The following is an 18,463-nucleotide window of genomic DNA, read 5'->3' on the forward strand; positions in this document are numbered from 1 at the left end:
AATTTTGGTTGTCAGTCAGCAAGAGAGCGTCCTTGGAAAATTTGAAAAAAAAAAAAAAATGTTTTAAATGGAAATCACTTGACTCTCCAGAATACTGTCAAGAAAACAGTGAAGGAGTTTCAGAACATTTTCGTCTAGGTATCCCCAGCAAGAAGGGGTTATGTGCTTTGGATTTGTGAGCGTGTGTTTAATCCCTCTTGATTGTCAGATTACTATAACATCTGGGTGCTCCACATCGATAATCATCTCTTTACCTCGCTGCCTCACAGCGCATCGCTCTTCCTCGCCCTGCGTCGAGCTGCGCCTCACCCTGAGAGACTGTCTCACAGGTCCAGTCTGACACGGAGCCTCCGGCCTCCTGACTCGTCTCCGCTCGGTCACCGGACCTTACAGCGACGAGCGTCTGAGTCAGCTTCCTGCTTCGTCTCAAATGTTACGGGTCGGACGGGCCGAGTTAAGCTCTTCCCAGCTGATTCTATTCAGAGACCAATAAATGCAGGATATGACATGCGCTGTTTCTTGTTTTTCTTAGAGAAACCTCATTAAACACTCTTAGGAAGTGCAGCTGGTTCGTCTGTCAGTAGCTCAGCCAAACCAACATTGAAGTGTGTGGCTATACTGTTCACATCCCAGGAGAGATTTCTTATTTTGTCATAACTACAAGTTTTAACGTATCATAATGGGAGTTTTTGTATTGGACCAAGTGATAATTGTGACAGTGTGTAAACCAGCCCCAAGTAGCTCTGGCTGCATGTTTAAGGTTGTTTGATTTGTAGGATTACCCTCGATTTACCTCCATAAACTCTGGGCAGCTTCCCTGACTTTGCTGAGTAAAACGCTCCCCACAGCATGATGCAGCCACCACCACGCTTCACCAAGTGTTTCCCCCTAGAAAACCTGCTAACCCCAGTGGTAGTGGTGCTACAGCAGCCCACCGGCATTTCATGTTAAGAAATGTTAAAAGTTACAATAATTCAAAGGTGCGCCAGCAGGCATCATAATAACTTGGAAATAATAGCATGAAAGGGCAACAGGCATGTGCAAGGACAGCATGATTAATGCACAGCCCCTTGCTTAACCCGTCTTTCCTATCAATTTAAATAGGGTTTAATCTAAAACCCTATTTAAATTAAAGAAACCACGCTTAGCCTGGTGGGGAGGCAAGTAAAGCCTGGTGGCCCGCCAGGCTTATAATTCACTGGGGAAAACCTTGTTCAGGGGCATTAAATTCAGGGAAAATGGTTTATTGTTGTTCTCATCTGATTTGAGTAAATATTTGCACATATTTACTGATTAACGTTTACTCAGAAAACTTTTGAAAAGTACAATGGCAAAACTTTAATTTTATTACAAAAATATGAGCACATCTTGCTTTAATATGGATCACTGCCCCCTCCCGACCCCACTAGTCAACATCATTAACTTCTTCTGGATAGCGTCCTTATCATCAGTACTTTCCTGAATGCAAATTAGGTGTAACGTTACGTATTTTTTATTTGGTTGGATTTCAAGTATCATTCTCCACCTATTTTTTATTTTTTTTTAGTCCAAGTAAGATCACTTCTGGCCCCAAAACCATCAAGATAAAGCTCAAGGCTTCACAAGCCGACGGATCCATTCGTCTCTTACTCGCAGGCTGTTGTTGCCTCCATTATTCTTTTCAAACCCACCTCTCTTCTTGGAATTCGGCTCGTAACGTGTGCACTCATGTTGACGAACGCACAGGCAGACAGAGTTGGTATGACAAATGCTTTCACATAAAACTGTCTATTTTTTTTATTTTCTTTCTTTTTTTTCTTACTATTATCGGCTCTGCCAGGGAGAGCATCAAACAGGGAGGCTTACATCAATGAGATAAAGTTATGCAATTCTGGATCACTTGCGTGCCTCATTTCCTGTGCATCTCTTGCTGTTTATGCAGAAAATCCGACGCGTGTCTGGAAATGACTGGAAATTACAAAATGGAAAGATGATGCATACACAAAAGGACGCTTTTGATTTTCAAATTAGGATATAAAGTGAGCTCTACTTTTTCTACTCCTATAAAAATCAACTCAGTGATTTACCTAATTGGAATTAAATGTCAGCCCAACAATACAAAAAAAAAGCACTTCCCTGAACAGAGGTACAGCTCGCATCGCTATAAATGAACCGATTTTCTTTGGAGTGACTGTGTGAGGTAAATACTGTTCATCTGCATGAAAGTGGAGTCAAGATTGTGTATGAAGGATGTTCCTCCATTCTGCACCTGCTCTGTCTGCCCAAGCCACTCACTGTACCACCATATAGGCTGCAATGCTTAGCAGATGCATGCCGTTTCATCGCTAACGTCATCTTTCTCTTTTCTAACTAGGAGCAGAGAGGTAATATTAGAAGGATAATATTAGAGCTTGGATGATATTCAGCTGTGGTTTGGAGCTGAGACACATTTAGGCCCTAATCAAGCTGGAATAACAAACCAAAGCCCATGTAATGCCATCCTCCCAGTTTGTTTTATGTGTGCCTCGGTTTTGGTTTAGCCGCTGTTAAAATATCAGAAATCTGCCCGGGACTAAAAATGGTGGGAGGGGAAAGTGTTTCACTCCATTTCCTGGCTGTTGCACATCAACATGTTTAGGGTTTTTTCGCCCGTTGGTTCACAGCGTGCACTCATGTGTGAAAAAGTTAGACAAACATGTAGGAGAAGATCAGAGATATGTTTGGCAGACGTTTCCCCGCTTCCCACGCGAGCGTTACAGCTAATCGGTTACGAGGATCCGTCTAGAGTTGAGTCGCAAGAGTCGCGTTATTTAAAAGAACAACAAAAAACAAGGTTAATGGCTTTGAATTTATTTTAAAGAGTCACTCATGTAAGCTAATTGAACCCAAGGCGTCTCATCTTTAAAATCTCTAACGAGTATAAAATAACTCAGTGGGAATCGAGGAGAAATGACTTCACTCAACCCCCCCCCCTCCCGCCCGCTGCTGCTGCTAATAACGCGAAGCGTCTCTCAATATAAAGTCGTTTCTTTTTAAATCTGAAACCGTTTTACTCAGTTTATTCCCAGAGAAGAAAATCTGTGGAGAACAAATATAGGATTCTTCTTTTCACACCCTGATCCCCCGAAAGCATATGTACAACAGTTTTTTTTAAAGATGTATTTTATTCTTTTCTTTACTTTGCTGACATTTCTTGGCTTTGAATTTTGCTACTAAATTATTCTTGGAATCAAATCTTCTAAAAGCCACGGAGATGTCTCAGGATTTCAGCTGATTTTGACTGGACAACGTGACATGAGCAGAAAAATTCAATTTGTGAACGCATCGAACTTCAGACCTTCCAAGGTGCATCAACGACAACCTTCAGTGTTGGAAAAAGACGTTTATTTCACAGTTGCTTCTCCTTTCTTAACAATTTGCTTTCCAGGAACCCGACTTTTCTTAACCGTTTCCCAATGTTTTCCCTTTTAAAGGTCTTTCAAAGGTTTTGTTTGAACCTCGGCTGCTTTGTCGAGCTATCTGCCCATTAAAAGATTATGAGAAAGTCGAGCTCCTTGGAAGTACAATAATCCTTGCGACTAGCCTATAATCACATTTTGTTCCCCCTTTCAACTGTTTGGAAAACAACAGAAATAATGGATGAATACCATTCACAAACAAGCAAATGATAATAAATCATGTTCGAAAACCAATTATTATAGAGTCATAAACCACTATCAAAGACTGAGTCGGGATCCGTTTGATTCTTGTGGGTGTGCAGGTGTTTGCTGTGTTAATGCTGACGTCATCGGCACGGGATGGATCCTGCACATCCGTCCACCTGTGCGTATGTGTTGTACGGTGCCAGAAAACGCGAGCAGCATGACTGTGCAGAGGCTTTCTGTGCTAATCTCTGCTCAAGGTGGCAGGTGTCTTAACCAGGCCATCACCTGGTAACCTCCCCCCCCCGACATAAACACGCCGCCCGGCCTCTATATCTCCCTCACATCTTGTCCTACCGAACAGTGTTAGCGCCTAGCTTGGCCGCCTGCCCAGCTGGTTAGAGAGACACGAAGCAGGGAAAAAAAAAACCTTAGAAGATGGAGGGAGATTAGAGGTCGTTGCTGACGGGGTCAGGGATCCACTCTGGAAAGAAAAGATGGGCGTGGAACAAGACAAACAGTAAATAGGCTGCATGGCTTCCTGTAAGCGTTCGAGTGGCTGCGGGGAGCTTGTGCCAAAGAGTTCAAGCGTTTCCAGGTAAAGAGATGGGCAAACTCTGTGTCTCTTATCAGCGTGGCTCAGACCGCTCTGGAGAGGAGCAGCCACAGAGACGGCTGTGAATCAGCAGCTGCTTTACGGAGCCTGTTCTCTCCTCCGACAGCGAATTAAGCTGCTGGGATGCTCGGAATATGAATCCCCTCCACCCCCAGCCATCATTTCACCCCCCTCTTTATGCACTTCTCTTTTCTAAATGTTCAGCCGCATGATAATTATTGTTTTAAGCAGGTCCGTCAGCTGCGTCTGTGGAAAAAGTTTGACATTCAGCGTCGGCCTTCAGACAGGACGTTCACAAGGACGTAGAACACTTTTATTGCAGCAGCAATACAGATCAGCTTTGCTCGCAGGAGTCTCTAGAGACAACCTGAACAAACTCGACACAGACTCTCAATAGGCGGACGTAAATTATTCATTTTTACACACATACTGGGAAATATTAGCTGGGAGAAAATGGCTGAATGGGAAAGGGAATTTGGGGGATCTTATAGTAATAAAGCTGTGTCGTCAGCATATTTGATTACACACAAAGCCAAAAGGTTCTGTGATTCCACCTTCTGTAAATATGAACATTAAACTTTAATAAGAAGTTTATTAAGTTTTCTGCTTTTCTCCCTCTGAAATGCTGCGTAGTTTCATCTTTACTAGAAACAAAACAAATGCAGTTAAAACAGAAACTGCTCAAGTTTTCTTGGTCAGTCAGCAAAATAAGATCTTTTGCAAAAGATTAAGATACACTAAGTTGTATTTCTATGCTTACTTTTACATATGAATTATCAGAAATGGCGTCCTATCGTTAATGAATTGGGTTTAATTTGGACCTGTTCTAAATCTTTACCTGTTCATAAAGTTTGTCTTTATGGGAATATTAAATCATATTTCCAGAAACGCATTATTGAGATCAGGCACTGATGTTGACCAGTGTGAAGTCAAATTTAAATTGGAGGGGCCAATTTAGATTTGAGAAGTAAATGTACATGCTTTGGGCTCCATAAATCTCCTGGCAGTGAAATAAACATATCTGATTTATTCATCATATCGCATCGTAACTTTTATTTCTCCTCCTGACCAATGCACATCAGCTCTCAAAAAGGAAATCTGCAACTTTTGGTTTCATTTGATGCAACAGTTTAACCACTCGGTTTTTAAACTCTTGCAACAAAATCATTCTTTGACTTCTGCGCCATCTGGGAGTCTCTTTGCTTCTGTGGTTATTTATTTTAGAAACAGACTCGCTCTCAAACTTGTGCCTCCTGTTAGTCCACTTTGCAAATCTAAGCCTTGATGCCGCACAAGTCAAAAACCGAGCGAGCGCACAAGAAGCGGCACAGTCAACACGAGCGCCTGGTGGGGCCACCTGCAGTCGTGACACATCAGACAATCATATTTGTACTGAATATACAAGTGTATTCAGTACAAATACAAATATAGATTGGCTTTGATTGGGGAAAAACATTTCATCCCAGTAGCTTCAATGCAAGCACATGTTTTTTCTACAAATCAATTAGGATGAAAAACTTTGCAGTAAATCTGAGGAAAGTGTCAAGAGTGGGTCATGACTTCTTGCACCGTGAGAATCCCATCCTGACCCATGTCTGGTCCAGACTGATATTTGTCCGTTTTCCGCAGGGAGGTGTGTGTGTGTGTGGGGGGGTATGAATGGACGTGACCTCGGTGTCTTTCACCGTCTTTGTCTCGCTTGTTTCCTTTTACTGCTGTGGCTGCAGTAAATAGAGGGATAGATTGAGGAGTCACAGATGGTGGCGTAGAGAAGAGGGAGTGTTTAAATTATTCTTCACAGCTTGAATGCTCAAACGTGCCGTGGCAGTCAGAAAAACTCATTCCAGTGCAATCTCGCATATTAAAAACCACATTTAGTGATTATTTCTCCAGTGAAGGAGCAGAATCGACTGCGTTTTTGTCGGGTTACAGTCCAGCCTCTCGGGTTACGGAGGAACGCATTTGAAGTCGATCACACTGAAGCTACCTTTCTGAGCCGCTGCAGCCTGGAGATCTGAGCTGAAGTTAGGCAGACTGAGCAGAAATACAAGCAAAGAAATCATTTTTGGGTCATGCTGATCTGCCAGCTGCTCCTTTACCAGCGCAAGGATTTCAGTCTGAGTGTGTCTCTCTCTGAATGCACATAAATACTGTAGCTCTGCCGCCTATTCTTATCTCACTTCCTGATATCACAGAAATAGTTGTGCAGCACAGACACCCTTATTGTTTTCCACAGACAAAACGCACCTTGATCTCTCTCTCTCTCTCTATTTCCCCCCTCCTTTGATTCTTTAGTTGTGGAGCATATTGGGTCCTGTGAATAATAATGTGTGTGAAAATGCAGAAATGTCAGCCCAGGTATGTAATCCAGCCTCTGCAGCTGTAAAACAAGCTGACAAACACTATCTGTCGGATCAATTTTGCAGTGAAGTGCCTGATGTCGGCTTCAGATCATGTTTCCATCTGAGTCACTGCAAATGTTGCGACGTTCATGTGGAGGGCAAACAGGAGCGCCTCAAATCAGAAAGTTAAAAGACGGAAAAACGAAACCCCAAAACTGAACTAAGCTCAGAAATTTAATCTAAAAGCTGAAACTCTTTTCACTTTTGAAATGTTATGCATTGAAAGTATTTTGGTCAGTTTTGACTTTCATAAGCTGTGAGCTATAAACATAAAAAATTAAGGTGATAGTAAATTTGATTCATAAAAAAAAAATTTAAAATTAAATATTGTGGTTGACAAAATCATGAGAGAGTGGAAAGCCATAAAAGGTCATTGCTGAAGAAGTTGTCTGTTTTATAGAGTGCCATATCCAATCATATTAATGGAAAGTTGGGTGGAAGGAAAAAGTGTGGTAACAAAAGGATTAAAAGCAAACGGAATAACCACAGCCTTGAAGTGATGAAACAAATACATCCTCTCAAAGTTCAATAAGCTTTAATTTCCGAAAAATATTCAATACTGAAACTGGAAAGATATTTTAAATATTAAAAATAACAAAAAAAGTGAAAATATATAAGATGGATTATGAAGTTGCCCTTCAAAACATGTTAATCGATAGGCTCAGACAAGAAAAACAAAACAAACAAAAAAACCTTTCTATTGAGTCAAGCATTTGATAAAATGCTGACTTTTCAATAAAAGTAAAGGGAAGCATCCGTTTAGAGATTACACAAACTACACAAACAAGCATGCGAATGGAAAACAGTGCGCTCATTTTAGTTTACCATGCGATCAATTGATTTATTGCTCATTGTGACAGACTTCAGGTCCATTTCATCCAGTTCCTCTTTTATACTGTGGCTGTTGCTGCAGCTGAAATCAGCTTTAACACTCAGTCTCTGAAAATGAATCTAGTGGACGTGCATTACTAATATGCAACTATGCGGGTTGATGTTGCAGGTGTTACTTTTATGTGTTTTTAGAAGTGTAAGTAATGTTCTCCAATAAATCTCCCCTCTGTGTGTTTATTAAACCATGTAAAGATTCTGCCTTGTTGCTCCGTTTGGTCGGCGCCATTCACTCTGCACGAATGGGACGTTTACAGCTGGTCTGAACAACAGACGGCAAGTACGAACCAGATGCTACCTCGTCGACGGTACAGCTGGACTGTTGCTCATTGTTTGAGGTCTAGCGTAAAGTTTCCCGCCGCCTATGACGATTTAGTGAGTCATGTCATCCGTTGTTGTTGATTCATTCAAGTCAAAGCCAGAACAATCGGTTGTCTGGACATTCGGGTCGAGCTTTATGGAGGTTCTTCCTGCATTTTCCACTTGGGACAGTCTTCCAAATATATCTGCTTCAATGACTTTGGTCTCATTGTTTTTGACAGGACAGGAAATTAACTGTTGTCAAGACGAAGATTAGAGAAATCAGAATCAACAATTCGGACGAACTGAAGACTGTTATGAAAGAAAAATTTGTTTCCGCAACACCTCAGCAGAATCACAAGATGATCACCCCTGTGTCTTGCAGCGTGGCAGCAGGAAAGCACGCAAAAGCAGCCCTGATCAGACAGCTTCTCTTGCCTTCTCTTCACGGGAAAAAATATAAACATAATTAGAAATTCCAAGATCCCCAGATTGTTTAAAACTGACTCCAGCTGGCAACGCACGCCTTACAGTGGCGCTGCCTCAAACGACGCCAGAAAAGCGGGATTACATCCATCCGCTCCCCCAAACACAGCTGAATACGGTTGTCATCTTACAGCATCCTTTTATAACCAGTGGGGAAGAAAACGCGGCGGCGGCAGCAGAGCGAGAATCGAGGGCAACGTTGGGAGGGTTTTGGCTCTGGGTCATAAGGAGCTCGTCGAGTCTTGTTGCGGTTAGTGAGCTTTGAGGACCCAGGCTGAATGAGGCAGCCTCTGCAGGCCGAGGAAGGATGGAAACGCCGAGCTGGAGCCCCTGAATTTCACATCTGATTGTAAATACATGACGAGCAAAACCTGTGATTATTCCCATGCAGGGACACACACAGGCAGGCACACTCTCACACACTGTAATTACATACAGTGACGCACTCCTTCCCGCCATGCCATGAGTTCACACATACTGACGCATAAATTAAACGTGTCCATGCACAGACTGTGATTATAATTTACTATTAACTGTTGAGATAAACATAGCAAACTCTAGCTATAGCTGCAGTTGGTGCTAGAGGGGACTTGAGCATAAATGGGGCCCCTAGGGTTGAGCCGCAGAGCCACTCTGTGGGCGGGGTGTGTTTATTTAACCATGAGTGTTTTTTTTTTGTTTGTTTTTTCTTTTTTTTTTTTGTAGTCACACTGAATTTAGTGGGCTACCCTTGAGATAAGAAACAGAGTTTAAGATGAAAGAAAAACGGGGCGAGGACAGGCATACGCTGGCACGGAGTTTCCGGATCCAAGGAGAAGGCGACGTTGGGGCCCGGGGGGCAGGAACAGGCAGAAAGCGGGGGGCTGAAAGCAGCTATGGTGGTTTTTCTTTTTAGGTTGTTTATTTGATGTTGCATAACACCTTTTTCTAGTGTGGTTAATACTCCTATATAAGTGTGAGAGAGAGTGAGTCTCCTGCTCCGCTTGTGCGCGTCTGCGAGCTTCTCACGGGAAGATGGGGAAATTCTGTGAAAGGCAAAGGTTGCCCATAGCAACGGTCTTCATTGTAAAACCTTGGAATACGGCGCTCGCTCGCCGCGCTCGCTCGCTCGCACCGAGACGTCTTTTCACCGCCTTTCTCCACTTTTTCAGGGTCTGACATCAGCGGACCTTCAGACAACACGCATGCAAACTCACTCTCAGCCTTCATGCTCTGTCCGCGTGCCAAACAACTCCAAGTCAATTTCATTTTCATGAGGTACATATAGCGTCTCATCTTTACCTCACGCTGCGATGTGATGGACTGAGATGCTCTGGTTTCCAGATTCCATTATGCTTTTATTGGCTTTTAAGGGCATTGAGTTTCCTGTGTCTGGAGCCGGGGAGGAGCTTGTGAGTGTGTGTGTGTGTGTGGGGGTGTGTGTGTGTGTGTGTGTGTGTGTGTGTGTGTGTGTGTGTGTGTGTGTGTGTGTGTGTGTGTGTGTGTGTGTTGGTACAATTAGTATCACACAGGCTGGAGAAAACAGCTCTGTGGGGCCTCAGGATGGGCTTAAGATTGCTGAGGAGATACGTTTGCTACGGTCAGATTTATAGGCTTTTTTCCCCTCCCAATGCCAGCAGCAAAAACTGAGACTTCAGATTTGTCTCTTTCAGTCCTGGAGCAATGTACCACTTAAAGTTTATTGAGATAAATCACAAGGAGAATTTCCAGATTGCAGTAGCAGGAAGCAAAAGTGATCATGCTCCTTATATTTTATGCTGTGTTACAGTCCATATATTATGCACCTCTAATGTAAAACTAAACATATTCATGTGAAGCTGTAATTTCAGAAAAAGAGGATCTGCAGGGCATCAACTCACATGGACTCACAGTTTTCAGATTATTTGTAAAAAGAATTTCATAAGACTTTGTTTCATGTGTCTTATTATCCAATTCAACAGCATATTTCACACCAAAATTTCACACGATGCCGTGCTGAGTCCCGCTCCTGCAGCATGTCACACAGCTCGCGGTTTCCTGCCGGACATTTCGGGAATACATTGCAGTCATTTTGTTTGATTTTGGAGAACACAGAGACCAAAAAAACAAGCGAGGGACGGACGTCAGCATGGCCGCAGCGCAGAACTTCCCTCTGCCAGCACAGTTCCTCCTGTGTTTAAAGTGTGAATCAGCCAAGATTTGGAGGCAGGCTGAGGATAATGCATTCAAAGATGAAAGAACGGTGGTGAGGCTGATCGCTTGTTCAGCTGCATTCTTCAAACAGAATAGCTCCTTTCTAACCACGGACTTCTGATATAAAATGGGCCTGGCTTTATTTATTTAATTTTTCTTGATGTTTCGCATTGTTTGTGGATTACAGTTGAAGAGCTTCAGGTATATTATTATTTTCTTAGAAACCAGGTAGGCGATCATTTGTGCATTTAAACTGAAATGTACAGAGAAACCAAAGCCAGAAATGAAAGCCCTCTGATGGACTGTTTGGATCGCCATTGAACTGATCCAAAAGCTGATTTAATCAAGTTTAAAGATGCATCTGGAATCTACCAGGTTTCCACCGGAAAACTTGCTAAGCCCAGTGGTTGGGCACTAGGGCAAAAAATGGCCAACATTTTCAAAAATACTTCAGCAGGCCTGGTGGGGGCACAAGCCTGGTGGGGGCACAAGCCTGGTGACCTGCCAGGCTTATAAAACACTGACTGTGCGTGGGGAACACGTGTCCTCTTTTACTGACTAAAGATGAAGTTTGACCATGAATTAAAATGGCGGCTCAAGTTCACTGGTGAAAGAGGCTTAGAGTCTGACATCGGAACAAGTCTGGTGTGTTTTAACGCTTTGTGATAAACCAGCATGATGTACTCAAGGTGCTGTTGGAGCCATTATCTAGTAACCACTAGATGTCCTCTTTACTTAAAGGACTTTGATATGTTGCACCTGGTTTCTAGTTTTACACATTATATATCTGAAAGTGGAGTCATAGATGATCCTTATAAGCATCCAAAACCTAACCTGATGTCCAAGAGGTTTTAAAATGTGGGAGTAACTAAGTTTACCTATAATTCAACAGCCTGTCGAAGAAAAGCAGCTTTAGCAGAAAAAGTTTGAAGTAGTTGTTTTCTGAATGACTTTTATCTGCGACATCACTGTGAATGCAGCCTCCAGCTTTGTCCCAATTCATTTGGTTTTGCAGAAAAGATTATTTTTGCTTATTGTCAGGTTTGTTTACTCTGCTGTAAATCAAAGTGTCTGAAAAACTACATCAGAGACTCTGACCTCTCCTGACCAAACTACGTCATGATCTCTCCGGCGTTGCTCTCCACAGTTTGTTTCGGATTTGCCTGCTAAAGGACGTTGTTTCTACGTCAAATGAAACGCGCTCCTGTGTTTAAAGAGGCGCTCACACTTTCTGATGATCAATTTCATTTCATTATCAGCGTCTGGCTTGAATCCATGGGAAGCAAGAAGGGTGTACTTTCTTTTCCCTTTGTGCCGCAGATTTCTGACTTTGCTCACAGTGTTTGTCGTCTATGAGAAAGTTAGCTCCCTGATATTATTCTGAAAACATTTGAGGTAGAAAAATATATATGTATTCACAGTTAGTCTACTAACCTTTATAGTACGGATGGAAAACTCAGGCGTTTTTCTTGTTCAAAGTTAATTTAAAAGTTTTGATTCAGAAAGTTTGAAAGCCGGGACAATCCTCATTTCCATAAAGCTCCTCTCTGCAAACTCAGCACTACAAGAACACGTTGGCGGGGATAATAAATAAGAAGATGCATGAGTTTAACTCTTTTGTAATTATAATCGCACTGTTTTCTGTGTTCGACCAGAATGTATAGAAACCAGAAACCCTGTTTTTAAAAAACGTTTGGGTATAATAGAAACGTGGAGGTGCTTCTGCAGAGTTCAAGTGCTTGAAAGCTGTAGCTCAGAGCGATTTGATGGCAGACGCCTTCCTGCATACCGATACAAATCTGCTAATGACAATCTTTTTGACGCTGAAAACAACTCGACACAGACTGCTACGTTTTGCTGTCATGTGAGGTTTCTCTTTTGCACCGCGGCGGGTATTGTGACAAAGTGCACGCATGCGACGGCGGTATCAGTTTGACCCTCTGTGATGAGAAAAGCCCCTGAGCGCTGAAGGGTGTGTTAAATATCGCAGGGATCTGGGATTAAGGTCATGAGAAAGAGAGGGAGATGAGTGATGGAGGGAGGAGGGGATCGACCTCGTACTGTTTGGAAATACGAGGTTGTTCGCGTCAGAGATTCAGCTATCTGAGCGATCCTCGATTACACCCTGCGTGACCCCCGGCGGGGCTCCAGCTTCGCCCCCATCGGCTCCGACAAACGAACCTGGATTAAGGTGGAGGGGTAGAAAGAGGTGCAGGGGAATCGGTGAAATGATTCAGACTGAATGTAATCTCCAATGTACAGCAGGTTTTTTATTTTTCTACATTCTTCAGCTGAGCATCGACAAAGCAAAGAATATGTCATGTTTTACAGCTTATGGAGTAAAAACATCTGTTGGTTTTTAGTTTGCTGACCCCATAAATTGGTATGAAATTGTGCCTTTTTCTGTTGGTCTTATTCTCCTTTTGACAAATTGCTGTAAACTCTTGCTAAAAATGACCAAATTATTTTAGCAATAATTAATCTTTTATCATTGGACACCCTTTTATTCCCGGTTTTGTATCTACTGTGAAGGGGCTAAACACTCTCATCTTGCTCAATTAGTTGGTTGATTAACTTATTGATTACTTGTGTAGCAAGAAAATATGGTCTTTTTGCTGCTGTTCCCTATTTTAAGGGGATTTACTGCAAGCACAGCCGATTCCCCTCCAAACACCCTCACAAATCTTTTTCATGCATATTTCAGGTCAGCCAGTACTTTTTTTAAATTTAGCCCAGAAAAAATATGTTGAACACTGACCTTTCTTATCCCGTTGGAAATTAGCCCCATTAGATCAGCACCAACAAACTATCAGCCATATTTTATACCTGCTCAGAAAATTTATGATTAATTTTCAATATTGTACCCATAGGTTCCTGTTATAAAATTTTGCTATGCAATAACTACCAACAGGAGGTCACTTGCGGTTTCTTTTTACTTTAATTAGGTGTCATAATTTCTCATCTTGACCAAGTCACTGAAATGTAAAGTGAAATGAACTGGTATGTGTGAGATTTAAGCAATTTTATGACTATAAAACTAGAAATAATGACCTGTAACAAACATACATGCAGTTATTTGGTAAATGGGAATGAAAGCTTGTTTGTTTGAGTGAAATAAGCTCAGACTGGGACAAAATGATGTCGTGCTGTGATGAAAAGGAGATTAAAAAAAGAGGGGCAAATTGATCCAATGCATTTCCAGACTAAAATACAGTTATTCCCATAAAATATCCTTCATATAGACATCTTTTTAATGAATTTGAACATTCTGCTAAAAGTACCAGTAACTTTGAGCCAGATTTCTCTGGCAACTGTGTGCATTTTGATAATGCACAGATCAGAAATGGAAATGTTCAATATTGCAATTTGACAGAAAACAAACCCTACATCCTCTAACATTTTACCCTCTAAAAAAAAATTATTCAAAACATCCTCCTGTCCCCATTAATGTATATTGAAAAATTGCCAACCTCAGAAGTTAATTGCAGTGCTGTCCTTTCGGTGCTTTGCAGTCTGAGCATCACTTACAAGCAGAGACTAACTAAACCCCCCGACTGCCCTCCTCCCCCCAACCCCCAGAAACCCCTTTGATGTTTCCCTGCCAGAATCCCAGCTTTAGATCAACTCATTAACTATGCTCCTCCAGAGAGCCACAGACTGACAGATGTTGCCCCGTCCAGCATAATGCAGCCTGCACCTCCTCTCAGACAGCTGCACGCATGTCTGTGTGTGGACGCAATCTGCCAGAGTGGTTCCTCTTTCGAGTGAACTGACGAGCGGCTCGGCCCTCCGTGACGAACAGCTCTAATCTCTGCCATTTGCACCTCCCTCTCTCTGTCCCTCCGACAGGCGCAGAAGTGGTCTCAACCCGCTGATGACGAAGGCTCGACGAGAGATGACTTTTACGACGACGAGGACCTCTACTCGGGCTCCGGCTCTGGCTGTAAGTGTGTCTGCGTTGGCGGTGTTGCGGGTTACGCACTCACGCCCTGGCTCTTTCAAACCCCGACAGCTGCTTCGTTTCAATCTGCTGACCCCGAAGCCTCCAGCCCACCCCCAACCCAAATCCCCCTCGCCGCCTCCGCTCCACACAGACAGGCCTCCTCATAAACATGCATTCCTTCCTCTGGAACTGTTTCACATTCGAATGCTGTGTATTTATGGAGATTTTACGTGATAAAATCAACACAAAGTGGTGCATAATTGTGAAGATTAAAGGGAATTCTGGTTTTGATCAACTCGATTGGCTTTAGAAGTCGCCTAATTAGTAAGTAAAGTCCAGCCATGCTTTATGTAGAGAGGAAAAAAAAAAAGAAACTTGACAGACTAGCGGAGGGGTCGGGTGTTTGGGTACCTGGTAATGAGGATAATAAACGCTGCCCAGGGTCATTCTGCTTCACTTCTGTGCATTCAGCTGCAAATATTTGCAAATATTTGTTCCTGATTCTAAATAGGAAAGGCAGCTCTCAAAAGATCATAAAACTACACAAAAGAAATATTGATTTAAAAGAAAAACAGCTGTTCCTGAGATTTTATTGAAAAACTAAGTTACAAAATAACAAACGTAAAACTCTTTGAAGACTTTCCAGCAGTCACACCATTCTTACAGTAGCTGAGCAGTTTTGTTTCCACGTTGCCACTGGTAAATTGAACATTGATGTTGGAAAGCCTCCTTGCCATCACCCTGACCTTTGGCTCTCTCCTCAGATTACCTGTCAGATTTAAGACCCAGGACTCTTGCTGGGTCACTCCAACATAGTCCAACAAACCATGTGGGTCAAATTAAGAGTACTTCAAACCCAAATCTGCTAGAGATATGAATCATTTTTGGGTTTTTGCACAGATGCAAACGAAGATGACATTAAGAGGATTTTCAAAAGCCTGTCTTTGCTGATTACCTCGGCAGCCTGGAAGTAAAAGACCGACGGACCAATAGTGTTCTTTGAATCGATAATTGGAGACAAAGAATAATGTTTTGGTCAGATGAGAACAAAACTAAATTGATCAAACTTACAGTTACCGATCAATCCCAATCATCCCATAAAGGAAGCAGCATCGTGCTTCGAAGACGCTTTTCTTCAGAAAATCTGTTAAAGGCTACGAAAGACTTCAGATTGAATTTGAGGTTCACTTCCTAGCAAGACAAAAACACTAAACCTTCAGTTATAATCAAAATAAAAACTCATTCACAGAATCTCTGGCAATCTTTGGATAGTCAGGCGCTCTCCTTCTCGTCAGATTGAGGTTGACTTGTTTTGAGAAGAAGAATAGAGAGAAATGACAGTCTTTAGATGTGCAAAGCTGGTTGAGACGTACCCCAAAGGACCTGCAGTTGAAGCTACAGCGCAAGCTGCTTCTACAAGATATCGACTCAGGGGGCTGAATACAAATGCACCGCACCCTTCCCGACGCTGAAGTTTTTGATCCCAACGTGAAAAAACTGGGTTAGGATGCAGGAGGGGGAAAAAAACTCAAACCACCACTGACCCGGGGTCCATTACCAGAGATCTTCTTTGCTCTAATCAGATTACAGTCCACACAGATTAGACAATCACACGCAACTATCTGCCAGCGCGTGCCGTCCCCAGCGCTGCTAGCTTGCGTGTTTGGGAATTACCTGCTTAACGTGAATCACGTTGGTGTAACTCAGCCTGATTCTCTGATCTGGCCTTCGAAGCTTCTTCGCATCGAGTGTGACTCATTGAGGGCCGCCCTCAGTTAAGGCACTGCGCTGGCGGGTGAGCGTGAAATAAATTACAATTCGGGGCAGCGGAGAATGGCAGAGGCACCCCCCCGCGGTTGAAACAGCAGCCCGGCAAATTGCTTTATCTAAAACCGTGATATAGAGTTGAACCTTTCCAAAGAAAGGGGCTCGCTTTTAACAGACAGAAACGCGTTTATTGTCTGCTTCTGCTGCTTCAGTGGAGGTATTTTGTGGCTTCTGATACATTAAACATAAGACGCATTGTCGGAGTCCGTTTTCCGATATCCTCTGCAGCTCCTCTGACAGCCTTCGTGTCTTTGTGTCTGCAAATTCAATTTGCTTCTCTTTCAACCCAAGGAGCTTCACTGCTATAACCGAATGAAAGGCAGAGTAATGGTATTATGAGCCACAGCTCTGCTCATCTCCTCTCCTTCTGAAAATGCACTTTATGTATATAAACGGCATACACCGCAGTAACTCTCTTTAGAGCTCTCCATCCGCACCAGCTGACCAAAACAAATGTTCTTAGCAACAAAACCTCATCCTTTACAGTTTCTGATCAGGATGACAAAAGGAAAGTTTGTTTTTTTTCAATCTATTTCTCTCAGCACCTTCGGCTCTGCAGCCGTTTACCCCGGCTGAACTTACTGTAGTCGATCCAATTTGCACTCCTCTCACTTGCTCCTGACAGGCAGCCACATAATAGGGAGGGGGGGAACAATGACACCGAGGCTGTGATTGCTGTGTCAAAGTCATCATTTTACTCTTAAGTGATTTGTACAGATTTATATTTTATAAATATCAAACGCCTCTCCATGGAGCTCGTGGCGTCAAGTGCGGCGACGTTTTAAATGACCGAAAGCAGAAAGGCAAACGCACTTCTATTCTCAATGAAAAGGAGGAAAGTTTGCTGGAAACATGCCTATAAAAAGTATTTCCTTGGATGTTTTACCTCTCTGGTTGCTTTTTACTTTCAAAAAATAAAAAAGTGCTCTCATATGTAGATTTTGTTGGATGTGAGAACGCGATATGAATCGAAAACTGAAACGGTATGCACTGTCGGAGATATATTAGGTACTGCTGTTGATTAGATCTTTTTTTTTTTTAAGCTTGCTTGCACTTGAAACCTGTGGCAAATTTCATTTCCATGTTTGTCCAAAATGTGTGCAAGTGGAATTTGAGATGCAAACGCAGCATCCTTTACAATTATTTTACTTCCATAGTTTCCAAGTCACTATGTTTCAAACAAAAAGTGAGAATAAAAGATGCGTATTTGTAAAGTGCGAGGAAAATGAAATGTTTTTAAACTTTAAACGACAGGAATATTTGATTTCTGAGGTTATGTTTCAAATTTACATGCAGCTGCTTCCCTCCATAAACCTGAGTAGAGGAAGTGGATTCATTTGCATGTCTGTCACTAATTCTTCTGTTTCCTCTTTTCGCCTCATCTAGCCTCTGACATCGGCGTGAAGCCGACGACATCCGGCGTGACCTTCACCACAGAGGAGCCCATCCTCTTCTCCACCACCCAGGCGACAAGCCCCGCCCCCTCAGCCTCACCTGCGGCCGAGCCCAGCCCCAGCCCGGAGGACGTCGTCTCCACCGTGTTCCCCACCGAGGCTGATGGAGAGAGCGGCATCTACATGGAGATAGAGAGGGAGAGGGAAAAAGACAGGGAACTGGAGAGAGAGAGACAGATGGAAAGGGAAAGAGAAAGAGAGCAGATCAGAGAGATAGAAAGACAGAGGGAGCGAGAGAGGGAGCAGGAAAGAGAGAAGGAGCGGGAGAGAGAGAGGGAGAGGCAGAGAGAGCGGGAGCTGGAGAGGCAGAGGGAGCTGGAGAGAATCCGGGCGGCTCAGACCACCGCCGCCCCCCGCTCGCCCGCCGTCTTCCCCGTGTCCACCACCGGCCTGACCACCAGCGCCGTGGAGAGCGCAGGGCCCTCTGCTGGCTCAGACGACCCGCTCAGCCCGGACGAAGGCGAGGAGGACGTGTACCTGTCGCCGGAGCCCACCTCGGTCGACCCCGGCTCCGACGTGGAAACCACCGCAGATTACGATTACGACGCGTCCACCACGGCGGAGACCACGCCCGAGCCCACGACAGCCGCACCCACCACCACACCTGCGACCACCACCAAGACCAGAATCCCCTTCAGGCCCCGGGTCCCGGCGTCCAGGACCACTCAGGGCGTCCCGACGGAGAGAACGACCCGCCCACAGCCGCCCGCAGCCACACAGGTGAGGAAAAGTTCAGATTATTCATCTGTAATCAT

The 18,463-nt window shown here is 43.5% G+C and overlaps 1 protein-coding gene across 1 annotated transcript in view; it reads left to right on the forward strand.

Moving 5' to 3' along the window:
• The window catches only part of sdc3 (syndecan 3), a 46,166-nt gene that overhangs the window by 19,347 nt on the left and 8,356 nt on the right, over window positions 1–18,463 (forward strand). Inside the window, exons 2-3 of the mRNA XM_055053804.1 lie at window positions 14,334–14,427; window positions 17,641–18,428. Of these exons, the coding sequence (XP_054909779.1) occupies window positions 14,334–14,427; window positions 17,641–18,428 (882 nt within the window). The remainder of the gene's footprint in view (window positions 1–14,333; window positions 14,428–17,640; window positions 18,429–18,463) is intronic.

This window comes from Poeciliopsis prolifica, unplaced genomic scaffold (assembly GCF_027474105.1).
Source record: "Poeciliopsis prolifica strain line A6 unplaced genomic scaffold, Auburn_PproV2 SCAFFOLD038, whole genome shotgun sequence".
Classification (NCBI taxonomy): Eukaryota; Metazoa; Chordata; class Actinopteri; order Cyprinodontiformes; family Poeciliidae; genus Poeciliopsis; species Poeciliopsis prolifica.